Below are 13,242 nucleotides of genomic sequence, written 5' to 3'. Positions count from 1 at the left end.
GCACCGCTCTGAAAAGAAAAAAAAAAACAAAAGTGAGGAAACATGAGTATTAGCGCAGTCAGGTGGAACTCGAAAAGTTAAAGATAACAGCAACTCTGCAGCTTTTCAATTTTTTTTTCAGTAAGTGCTACAGCTCAACCAGTGACATTACCATAGTACTACTGTATTGCACCATATCATAACACATTGCAAACAGAATCTAGTGTATATGTACATACTTACATACTGTGTAGGAATTTAAAAGACCACTTTTTCTCTCCTAAAAATAAAATCCAACCACGGCTGAGACACAGTATGAATATGCTAAGTAGACAGATCTCTACTGTTCATCAACAGCAATATGAAGAAAAAAAAATAGCAGCTTTTAGTATTATTTACTCTAACTTTACATGTAAAATATTTTTACTACTCATTTTTAGTACTCATGTAGCCAAGTGTTCATAAACCGTAAACCTCAAAAGCTTCACACATACACACAGATACAGAAAAGAAATAAGCTCATCATTGAATTAAGTAGATGCACCACACAAAGACACATAACGCCATGTACCTCCACTAGGACTTTAGGGAGACGTGAGTAGTTCATCATCTTTAGAGCAATAAAATACTGATCTGTCATTTTAAATGAGTGCTGGGTAATCGGCTGTGTTTTGTCTTGTCCCATCTTGCCCTTGGATATGAATAAGTGAACTGAGAAAAATGTGTGACATTTAGACAACTCTCCAAACACGCCTGCCTACACAAATCACACCGTGAAAAAAAATGAGCCTCTGATTTGACCAGCACGTCTTCCTCTGCTGATTACAAGCATGACCGACAGTTGAGGAGGATAAACAGGTGAGTGAGGCTAAAATAAAACAGTGTAAAATAGCACTACGGCTCACTAATATGTCAGACCAAATGTCAGAATAGGTCAAGAAGTATCGGGTCATTCGCTATAACCTGCCTGTGCTCATAGTGGGTGTAAATCAAACAGTATTTAATCAACTTCCTGATGCTTCCTGTCATCAAGCACTAATGACTCATTACTCCCAGGAGCCAGAATATAGTTCAGGTTTGAGATATCAAAGTAAATTGCATTTGATAAGCACACTAGTGACAATGCATCTGTCAGCAAAACAACCACAAAGCTGCTTTTTAAAGTTCGTTAAACTGTTTGTCTAAGGTTAGTACCACTGTGCTTTGCAACCTCTACACGAGTGTGCAACAGCAAGCAACTAACTGCCTTATAGGAGCACGTGAACACACTGAAAATAAAGCTACACAAAGAATTTGAGACATGCGAGTATGTATGTGGGGGTTTAAATCACTATATCACAGCATTTAAGCTATCCCAGAGCTTCATGTCAGCTGCAGGGAGGGAGGGGGGGGGGTAAGAGAAGGAGGGATAAGAGAAAGAGAGGAACTGTAAGAGAAGGTGACAGAGAGAAAGGGAAAACACAAAGGCACAAGGAAGGGAAGAAGGAAAGTTCTGTAAATATAAACGGATAAAAGGGAAGAGAAATGTGTCCAACATGCCAAGATGCAATAACTAATGGAAAACTAACATAGGAAACAAACATAGATCTTTTACAGCAAAGAAATGCAGTTGTTAATGGTTGATATTTTTCAAAGCCTGCAAATAATAATAAAAACACTTTTGGGTTGTCAGCCATCCAGCAGGATTGAGGCCAACAACATTGTTATTGGGTCTTAAGTCACATGAAGATAAAGAGGTGAAGGTAGGATGAATTACAAAAATGACGGGAGGACAAACTGCCACAGAACAGCAGAGAAGTAAGTAGAAAGTATGGTAGGAAGAGATTAACCTAAACACAGAAAGAGCAAGAGACTGAAAGATAGGGCAAGAACCAGGAGCATGCAGAAGGGCAAGTGACTGCAACGGTGAGTCTGTGTCCCTCACGAGTCCTTCCAGTCAGCTCCAACTGCAGAAACAAACTGCTTAGTGATTTGGAAAATGAAAAGGGGGGGGGGGGGGGGGGGGGGGGCAAGTAAAGAGGCACTGCTTTTAGGTGCTTTGCAAATGTATTTATCCAACTGAGGTGCACACATAATAATTTACAACACCTCCTATGGTGAGGATCATAGGGGACAAACAGTCACATTTGCCTTTAAGCACATACTGTACTTGTTACAAGAGCATGTGCAACTTGACAAGATATATTTTTTTTAACTGATTACTCATAGCATGGCCCCAGTTCTTACAACATGTGTGGACCCCCAACTCCTGGTGAAGCAAATATTTAAGCAGAGTAAAGGAATACTTAACAAGAATACATACAAATCAAAGGATGGGAAATGTGTGTAGGTGTAGCCACATAACAACTTTACAACAGGATCCAGCAGATAATTGGTAAGATTAACCTGTTCACTAACTAATCAAGACGGCTTACCTGCCCTGACAGTTCAGCGTAACACACATCAGACATCTGGAGAGTGCAACTATAGTTCATTGGTTCTCATGTTATCACCATGGCACATTTTAATTTCTAACCCTTTGTGTATTCTGTATTGAAATAAGCCATTTTCCTGCATGCAGACTTTATTCACGGCGTGGTGTAAAATATGGATATCTTTGATCACAATGTATTTTTCCTCTGTAAATAATAAAATGTATGTAGACTGAACTAGCTTAAATGGACTGGACATATCTGAACCAAAGTATTAAGGTGTAACCACCACAAACCAGTTCTGAACTGTATTCAAGGGGCCGGGACAAGCCCAGTGACATCCACCTCGAACTGTAGTTGTAAACAAAGACCTGCGAAAACCACATCAACCACATTCCCTCACACCATCACGTTCAACACTAACAAAAACTTTGTCCTAAAGCTTCCTCCTCCTCCTTGACACCTTCTCATTAGCTCTTTGCAAAGACCTTCAGCAGGTGTTTGTACTCTTTGTATGAACCGGCACAAAGAACTAATTTGTCTGTGTATGAGTGTGTGCTGCTGAACCTGTCACATGGAGCACTTGCAGACACACCCTGGAAGACATGACAATAGCAAAAGGGAGAGGCAATCTGTGCTTTTCTAAGACTATAATCACAACAGAGAGGACAACTAAGGACAAACAACCTGCAGGGAGCCTTTAAGTGTTGTCTTATTTTTAACATGAATTATCTCTGGACGTTATCTCGAGGTTCATGCTACACTGCCACCTGGCTTAGGAGAGATTTAGCTCTAGGAACATTTCACTTTGACATATGCAGTAATACAAACCATCACACACTGAAGATGGTGAGTATTGCTTCATGACATGACTAAAAAAAAAAGGTAAATAAAATTTAAGTTAGAATTGTCACTGAAGGACGCAGATTTACTTAAACTAATGTTTGTAATGCAAACAATTAGCTGACAACATTAAAAAAAAAAACTCACTGCCGGTCCTTTGTTACTTTTGGTCACCTGCAGTCAGCAGGTATTAGTCTATGCCCAGACCCAGTTTTTCCAAAATGTTCAGGTTTAAGACCTTCTGGGCAGCACTCCGACACTGTAATCCTCAAATCTTCAAAGATTTGGGATCTGAGTCGGGATCCCTCTTAAACTTCACCCAGTTTCCATCTGATTAAGGAGAAATCACTGAGTCTATGTGGGGACTTTGCTGTTATGGATGAATAAAATCCCACTCCCTTGTTTATTGGGTTCAAACTAAGTCAGACTAAATGGTAAATGGTCTGCACTTATATAGCACTTTCCCACCTACTGGTACTCTATTATTGAGAAGCACTCTCTGCACTCACACACTGATGGGGGAGCAGGCCAACACTCACCAGTGTCTTGCTTAAGGACCTTTCGACATGTGACCGGAGGAGACTGTCTAATCAGTCTAATCGAAGAGTCCTGCAGTAAATCCTCCTGTACTGCAGTGCATTGCTTGAATAAAATATAAATTACTGATTTACATGAGAACGTCTCAAATGCATCGATGGTCTCCAGCATGTAGGAAGTAAGAGGACTCAGATCATCTAAGGTATGGGAGTATTTGAAGCAGAGTATTTGCCAGCTCTGCTAATAGTTTTATTTATTTTGCTGTTGAATTGATTAAATGTAGATTTGCGCCACATTCCTTTAACTTCTATGGAACAAGCGCTTGCTTCAATTATATTGTGACGACACTTGATATTAGTTTGTAAAACACAGATCACCACTTATGACTGGCCTCCTTTTTAGTTGGGGAATTAAGTCCTGCAGTGCAGACTGTGTCATAGTTTTGTTTAAAGACAAGATGATTGAATAAAATATTGTTATATAAATGACTGAAGTTTTTATTTTTAGTAAATTAATAATATTAATATAATGTTATTTTTTTAAAATAAAAGAGCCAAGTATTATTTTGAGTAATCCATTGATAAAAAAACAATAGCCTGATTCACCAATGTAGACAGTAATTATAATTTCTAAAAAGCACGTCCCCAGAACAGGTGTTTGAGAGAAACTGTAACCCTATTTAAAAGTTAGTCTTGCAATTATTCATAAGAAAAAAAAAGGATTTTAGGTGAGTTTCCTATTCACAGCATCCCTATAACCGCATCTATCATAGCACAAAGTCGGAAGCAAGTGATCATGGAATTAAATGTGCGGTGAAGTAATAAATATAATAACCCACCTACATCTCTACCCTTTACATGGATTAATAATACATGTCTACACATAGTAGCAAACAATTCTGTTATTCTGTGATTAGGACATATGATCCGTTTATAAATCACTACAATGTTATCAAGTGCTACAAAGTGCAAACCGTTTGACTGCAGGAATGTGAGATAGAGTTGGGCCCAAAATAGCGACCGGGACGCTTGTGTGTCTGCTTTCAGATCAGTCATCAAGGCAGGCAAAAAGTGTCCAACAGGGGCTGTTCTGCAAGTTTAGGAAGACCCCAGAAAAATCACTGGATACCCAGGCGACAACGGCAATAACCTAATACCTCGAATCAATTCCACCTGGGTGACGTATGCGTCCCTCCAACAATAACTCAAAGTACAACGCACACTTTGTAAATGCCGGAAACCGTTATTTAAAAGCGTCTGGCATATTCTCCCATTCATAACCATGCTTGTACTTACATGCTGCAAAAAAACGTTTTGGGGATGTGGAAGCTGGTAACGGCGTCCAACGTGGAAGGACAAATCTTGCACTTTAGCAATTGGTCAAGGTGAAAGCTGAAGCACAGTTGGACGGATCTGGAGTCCGCAGGGGCTGCAGGACGGGCTGCGGGACGGGCCGGGCTGTCACCGGAGAAGGCAGAGCCATGCTGGGGCCGAGCAAGGACTCACTAGCGGACTAAATATAGAACCCAGTCAGGATTCAACACACCCCCTCAAACAGCCTGGCACTTGTTGTCACCCGTGAGTTTAGAGCTTCGGTCCCAATTACGTGTGAGCGTCACTATGGGCTTTTCTCCATTCATAAAGATTATTAATCAAAGAAAGGAGACAAACATATTAGTACTTCTTTTACAGATTAACGAGTTTTACTCCGCCAGAAATCAACACAGAGCTGTACGTTGCATTAATAACATTTTATAGTAAATAAATCCGAAAATATTTCTCACTTTGCTCAGTTTACTTCTTGACAGGTACAATTAACACTAACGCTGTTAGAAGTGACACCTGTACTGAAACTAGCTAACAGCGGAGCATTTAGCTTTGGCAGAGCAAATACGTGCTAACGTTACATAAAACGTAACACACACGACGACTAAGTTAAAACAAGAAAACAAAAAAGACTTAATTAGCGTTAACTTGAAAAAATAAGCTACGCCGCCCTGCGAAAAGAGGGAGACACTCGAAAAGCAGAAACGCCTGGAAGCTGCTAGCTAGCATGGCGCCTGTGCTGACATGAGCATTAGCCAGCTAGCTAATAAAACTGCTCGCTGATTCTGTCCCGAGTCCCGGATCCAATATGAGCTGAAACATTGTTATTGAAACGGGTTCGTTCCATGTAGAAACACTTTATATCGACGGAGACAAAGCTCCACGCAAATGTAGTGCTCGCGTTTGGGTGTGGGACGCGCATGCGCATTTTGTGAGGTCGGTATTTCAAGAAAATACCTACAATTTTTAATTTTTAGTAAATAAATGACACCGAAATAAATAATAATATATAAGAATATAAAAAAATCATAGAATATAGCTTTTTAAATAGTTGACTATAGTGGTAATGTAGTGTACCTCGTGGCGTTTATTTGTCAAAAAGTGCTTAATAATTTATGATTAACTGAGTAACTGACAGAGATAAGCAATAACGTGCGACATTAATTAAATATGAAATGTTACTCGTTGAAACGCGTATATGTTGGTTCGCATCTGTCCTGAAAAGAACCAAGTTAAAACACGGAATGTGCTGCGGAGAAACCGAAGCTGTGAATCAATATGAAGCGATTGTGTTGTTTATGCAGCGCTTGACAGAAATGGCGACATCTGCTGCCAGAACGTTGGTGTTACATGCAAATGGGCCGAATGAATGAGAACATTGATCGGAATACAAAGGGTTTTGATGCCATTGTCATTTTGTTCAGTAAAGTGTATATCGTAAGATTAGATCACTTTTAAACAGACCCTTTTAATAAACACAACGAGAAGCATATCTGATGTTCGAAATCATTGTGACACCTCTCTGATCTGAAGTTATGTCCACAACGACATAAGGTAAAGTATTAATGCATTAGCATTTGCATGAATTCAAGTTGATTTAAAGTTGACACCGTTTGTGCAATGGGCACCTTTTCATATCAGGCAACAAAATATTTCTATGGCTGTCTTATCCGTTTATGTGGTCACACGTAAGCTGCCCGCAGTGGCGGCCACATGGTGCCAAACTAATAGCATCCAATATAATCCAAAACATAAAGCAGGTAAACTGAACAGGACAAGTTACCAATGCAACAGAAAAACACACAAGACTAGATGAAAGAAGATTTCCCACTGTGAGCGCAGTGTGAAGTGTCTCATTTCAAAGGAAGAATCCGTGATGGGTGGACAGAGCTTTGAAGAATATCAGTACTGATAGTGAGCACTAGAGGTCAGCAAAACATCATATTACAGTCGAGCTGGTGACGTTTTCACAGCAGAGGTAAAAGTCCAGCTTCACAAGCTCGGTCTCCTTTATTTTACCATGCAGCAAACGCAGATAATTCACTGTGGGAATTCCTCACAACTGCAGTCATTTCACATTTTAAATAGATAATTATATGGTTGATTCCAAAGTCCACAAATATTACCTATCCAGGTGTTTGTACCCTTTATATGATACAACAATAAGAAGAAGAATCTTTAATTATCACCATTGAGCACATATACATATTGTACATGTTACAATGAAATTCTTTCTCTGCAGTGGGCAGCCACGGGGGGAGGGGGGTACAGGAAGCTCTCTGTGAGTGTGTTACTGGGATTTGATCCTGCAGACTTCTGCATTGCATTCTGCTGCTCTACCCATTGAGCTACCAGGCCACCGAGGAGTAAAAAAAGAGCAAGTAACTTCTGTAGGAAACTCGAGTGGTTTCGAGTGGCTACTCAGTTCATGCAGGTAGGATGGGGATAAAATGAATTTCCTCAGAAATGAAATACACCCCCCCCCCCCCCAAAAAAAAAAGACTAAAACAAAAATGGAAGGAAAAAAAAAATCTCATTAACAATTTTGCTAATTATTACACAAAAGCTGGATCGTGGAAAGCCAAGCTTATTTTCTTTGTACTGGATCACAATTAAACTCGTAGTAATCACCATTATCCAATTACATGCCTCCTGCTACTCCACCCGCTGCACATTGTCCAGTAACAGCCCTCAGACCGGTAAGTCTTTCTGATAGCAAGGAGGACAGAGTGTCAACCAGTCCCTGACTCATCCTCCTCAGCATTTTCTAATCTAACTTTAATTGCTTTAAGTCTTCAACTTTCCACTTTACTTTTAAAGATTCATTTCCCAAACTCCTTGCAAGTAGTTCTGCTCTGCTGGCTCCACACACTGTCTTCAGGGCTTCTGATGATAGTAATTTCTTGATGAGGCGCTTACGCACCCAAATCAATTCATTCTCCTCCTTCGTATCTCCTCGTCTCCTTTTTCCTCCTCCTGTTATTGTCTCCTGTGAGGACTTGATGGATCCTCCAACCTGCCTCCGTCCTACCTTAAGTGAGCAATCCAAGCCTGTAAGACATGGTCTGAGTAATAACCAGCTTCCTTTTCCGTGTGTGGGGAAATGTCATGTAGAAATGTCACAGGCAAGAAAATTAAAAAGGCATAATAAAAAGAAATGGAAGGAGACAAAATGGCAGAATAAGGCAAACAGCAGCGTTGGCGCTCGGGGTTGATGTCATTGCAGTCGGCATGTGTGAACAGGAGCAGGGTCGGGCTCTGGAGCCAGCTAATTGAGGTCGGGTGAGTGAGAGTAGACACAGGTAGGAACTGTGTTTGAATACGCTGTTTCCCCGTCTTGCACCTGGACGACTCTGAACAAAAGAACAAACTATTTTCCTAATCAAGCTAATGGACTGGGAACAAGTTGGTGGCTGAAGGAGATGGGCAGTGACAGGTAGAAGAGCCTTGAGGGGTTTCAGGGAGCCAAGGGAAGAGACACGGAGGTGATTGGCAGGACACAGGATGATAAAAACCCCCCTGCGTGTGCTGTCAGCTTCATTAGCAGGAGACTCCTGAGCTGCCGGTTTCACAGCAACAACCTGCTTAAACATTAGTGTAGCTTTGTATCTTTGCGTATATTGAAGATCCCTGCGTGTGAAACACCGCCCAAGCTCCAGCTAAGATGATGCTGCTGCAAAGGAAGAAGTCACAATGGTGGGTACGCTTGGAAAAGATGATTTCACTTTACTTACTTTCACCTGATCTACTCAGTATAAATCCTGTTTTATTCAGCACATTGAAAACATCCTAGCTCAAAGTACTTTCGCCACTTTCACTGTTATGTATACTTGTAAGTCCTTATGGAGTAATCAGTATTACTATTTCAAAACAAAATCATTTGAACTTCATGGTCCTGTGTACTGTTTTCCAAAGAAAACACTTATTGGAACTTGACCAATAATGTAACATTTGATGCAGCTTTGTCTAACTTTTAGTTACTTAAGCATCTGTCTGACCAAACCAATTACCTCCAATAACCAAATAGAAGTTATTTGTGTAGCTTCACTATCTTGCACAGCTGTTATAGTTGACTCTCTACTTTGGTCCTATTGTCTTCAATCGTGGTTTGTTATTAGCTGTATTTATCCAGTACTCAGACCAGTGTACAGTGTACTTACACTGTACTGCATTAACATGATATGTTTTACTTGTAGCAGATGGTGCTTTGATCCTGTTAATGCTCTTAATACGACACGTTTTCCTGCTGACTTGGCACCTTTTTCGTGAATTTCTGCCTCGCAACTGGTGTAGATGTGTCAACACCCGATTTGTTAAGATGAACGACCCCCTTTATTTTCATTGAGCACATATGCATATTGCACCTTAATATGCTGATGACATGGTCATCAAAGTGCAATGCTGTACTAATTCCATTTAAAAAAAAAAAAAAAGATTTAGTGTAAATTGGGCATTTATGCTGTTCTTGGATAGATGCTGTGAGGAAAACAGGAAAAACGAGGGCAGAGATGGTTATGACGTGCTGCAGCCAGACTCAGCCCGTGGATGGCTATGCGGCATGGATGTTAACCGTTCAGCTACTCCCTCCATAAAAATGACAGTTTTCTGTGAAATGATCAAAGCTCCAGAACAGTCACAAATGAAGTACGTGGTGAGACTGTTACCAAACTGCTTCCAAAGCCCAAAAGTCCTTAAAGTCTGCAGAGAAAAAGACATTTACAACGAGAGCTGGACAAACTCTGATGATGCTAATCCATATACTGATCACGAGCTCTAAAATGGACCTTAACAGGACTAATAGGGCTCCGTTCCAATTAACATGCGTACAGCAGTTGGCTTTGCTTAACTGACAGTGGCATTGAAGTACTCAAACATGCTGTAAGGTAGAGACCCCCTAAACAGCTCCTTTATGTTAGGATGCTATTACCATTTTACTTACAATGTTGTCATTTAATTTGGTTTCAAATACACAATGTGTCACGACAAGAATCACATTTCTCACAGTGATTCAGTGTTTGTCAGATTTAATTAAAAGTTGAGCTGGATTTTTGAATTTTAATTACTTTAAAGTCCTCGCAATGCTCCATTTTGATAGTCAGCGACAGCAGCTCCATTATTAATAGGCTGAATGGAGAAGATTCATGTGGAAAACAGGTCTGGCTCAACTGTTTCACTGAGTTTTCAGGATGGAATGGAACAAACCGGTGCTTTGTGGAGCGTTGTTTCCCTCCTGCTCCTTATTTAACCTCCTGACTATGATGTCTGAGCAGCAGACACTCAGAAAAATTTTATCAAATCAAGTAAACATAATTTGTTTTGAACATGTTAAGTAATGGACTGAACAAGAATAAATCATTTAACGGAAACATGATTTATTCTGGGATTTCTATATTTTGCAGAATGGATCATTCTTTTTTTGTTGGGTGAACCAAGTGAAAAGCTCATTGTTGTTACCATGACGATTGAAACTACAGCCAGCTAAAGTCAGGTGTCCTTTAATTAAACAGCATCTGGTGAAGTCTAGCTTTAGAAACTGCAGCCAATCAACATCAGTTGCACCTGGTTTCCATTTTCCTGGGCTCTGTCTGAATCCAGAAGGGGGTTAAGCAATTTCAACTGGAACAACAGTGAAATAAAGGGTTTCGTAACTGACAGCCCCGTGAAAAACCAGCTCAGCAGGACTTTTTCACAGTGACATAACAGAACTCACTTATGAAATGAAATATTACTTATTCCCGCAAGACATTTTCTTCCTTTGAGTCTCACACCTTCAGCTTGTTAGAATTCAGCCTCTGCCCAGCTTTAGTGCTGCTGTCATTAGCGGCACTGTCCCAGTCCTGTACCTACACCTCTCACCTGAAGTTACCAGGAAAAAAACGTATAAAAAGTTTTCTTCAAGCTGCTTATTTTCATTTGTGTCAGTGCTTTCTGTATTTGCCAACAGGAGCGGACTGGCGTTTTCTTGGTTCCTGCTCACTTCTCTTCAACCCGACTCGCTCCACCACACGTCAGCTGTCAACCTGCGGCGCTTCATTGGTTGTGCAGTGCGGGAGTTCACCTTCCAGGCCAAGAAACCTGGCTGCGGGGGCCTGCACATCACCACTGACGCCTGCTGGGGGCGCTGTGAGACCTGGGAGGTGAGCAGCTCAAAGGCAGCTCCTGGTACTGTATACACAAACAGAGAGGAGGGTAAATGTAATTAAGCCAAGAGGTGACACGAGCAAAGCTGACAACTTAGAAAGAAAGAAAGAAAATGAGCGTGCTGTTTGTGTTCGCGTACATCTGCGGGAAGAGGGAAGACGGTGGATTCGATGCAGATACAAATGGTCAGACAGCAAACACACAAGCAGACAGACAGTGAGCCAAATGCTGTAGGTGGAGAGATGGGCCCCCCATGGAGAAAGTTTGTTTTCACCTCCCTCCCTCCACAGGGAGGTCAGCACAAGGTCGTCAGTGCTCACTGAGATAGATTCAGTAGATGGATCCACAAATACACGAACAGGTGGAAAGTGATATACAGCATGTGGGGAATATAGGAAATATATATTCTATGCTGGTATTACCGAGATCGAATCACAGTAATGAGAAGCCGTGTGAAGTGTAAATCCTCCCTGGGAATGCAGGAGGACAGTGAAGCTTTGGGAGAAGCTTTCACTAAAATCGAGTTAACATCCTGCAGGACTGGGAAGCCGCGTGGAATCCAGAGATTGAAGTGACAGCAGCAGTTTCCTTAATAATGCCTCAAGTGCATAAAATGCACAATTGGATTTCCTAAGTCCCTGGAGAGTGATTACAAAACAAATGCTGTGAAAACTCAAGTTTCAGTCATCTGGTATATTGTATTCAGTGACACGATGCATTAGGAAGCTCGTGATTCTCTTTGCATTATTATTGCAGCTGGTGCTGGTCGAGGCCCGTGCTTTGTTTTGTGATAGCGTTTGGATCCCCTCAGGGAGGGGACTCATTTGTTTGGCTGCGCTGCCCCACAGAGAGGTCAGGACACAGCAGACAGGGCCAGTGCCTTGGTTTAGGGACAGTCTGGAGGACAGACGGTTGGGCGGGGTCACAGTTCAAATCTGTGAAATTTCCGCTGTTCACGTCTGCGCGTTCAGTTGAAGTTGTGATCCAGAGACACAGAGGAGGAAGATTCGATTCCTGGAACACAAACATTTAAAATGGGCTTTGCAGATGTGTCGCAAATCTCCTATCAAACACCGATGGATAGAAAAACAGACGTTCACACAAATTGGTTACGAGAAAAGAACCACAAGCTCCACACAATAATTCACTAAAAATCTAATCTAATAAGGTGATTTGGTCGCAGTGTTTGAGCAGTGGTGCTGGTGCTGCAGCGTAATGTCGTGTGGAACTTGTATTCTGTGTCCTGACAGCACATGTGCAAGAGAAAGATCAAACTAAAAGAACGTCACAGGCTGCACAAAGCTCGTGGTTCTGCAAACGTTCAAGATGATGAAAATGCATTAAACTGTACAGAGCTCTGTGTCTGACAGAGTCACGTTCGTTTAGAAAAACCATAATGAGCTGAAGACAACGAAATACAATTGAAACAGAGAATGTGTGATACTGTCATATCTATAAATGAAATATCATGCATTAATATTTCCAGAAGCCCGTCCTGGACCCTCCCTACATTGAGTCCTACCAGCGGGTTTGCACCTACAACGAGAGCCGCATGGTCACGGTAAAACTGCCCAACTGCCAGCCGAACGTCGACCCACTGTACACCTACCCCGTGGCCCTGAGATGTGACTGTGCTGTGTGTCTGACCAGCACCACTGAATGTATAACCTCTGTGTGACCGACATCTTTGTTAGTCCCACTTTGGATTTGAGATACAGATGAAAACAACAAGGATCTGTGAGATGCTACTATTATAGAAAAAAACAGGAAACCTGGCTGGTTTTGATTTATTAGTGATTGTACTGTGTTTATGATGCTTGTAATTTGTTGTCTATGGCTTCTGTTGCTTCTCTATCCTCTCATAATCCTGATTTATTGTCATTCTTTAGGGGGAATTTAAGAATTCATCCTTTTAAAGCATTTTTAGATGGATCTTTAAATCTGTTTGAAGCAAATCAAATGTTGTTCTTCACTCAAATTTGCTTAATAAAATTCACTCATGTGGT

General features: G+C 41.2%; 1 protein-coding gene across 1 annotated transcript; it reads left to right on the top strand.

Moving 5' to 3' along the window:
- The first annotated feature begins 7,908 nt into the window (after positions 1-7,908).
- LOC137101459 (glycoprotein hormone beta-5-like) lies at positions 7,909-13,242 on the top strand. Its single transcript, XM_067479889.1, has 3 exons — positions 7,909-8,791; positions 11,040-11,232; positions 12,723-13,242. Exons 1-3 carry the CDS (start codon positions 8,760-8,762, stop codon positions 12,912-12,914), a joined length of 417 nt encoding a protein of 138 aa, XP_067335990.1. The 5' UTR covers positions 7,909-8,759; the 3' UTR covers positions 12,915-13,242.

The sequence above is a fragment of the Channa argus genome, chromosome 16, assembly GCF_033026475.1.
Source record: "Channa argus isolate prfri chromosome 16, Channa argus male v1.0, whole genome shotgun sequence".
Lineage (NCBI taxonomy): Eukaryota > Metazoa > Chordata > Actinopteri > Anabantiformes > Channidae > Channa > Channa argus.
Note: the sequence above shows the minus strand (reverse complement) of the source record. Positions and strands in the feature narration are given on the sequence as shown.

Excerpts from the sequence above, each read along its gene's own strand:
- LOC137101459 (XM_067479889.1), top strand. The coding sequence starts at position 8,760 with ATGATGCTGCTGCAAAGGAAGAAGTCACAATG. Across the intron at positions 8,792-11,039 it reads CAAAGGAAGAAGTCACAATG|GAGCGGACTGGCGTTTTCTT; the intron begins GTGGGTACGCTT and ends ATTTGCCAACAG. Across the intron at positions 11,233-12,722 it reads GGCGCTGTGAGACCTGGGAG|AAGCCCGTCCTGGACCCTCC; the intron begins GTGAGCAGCTCA and ends TAATATTTCCAG.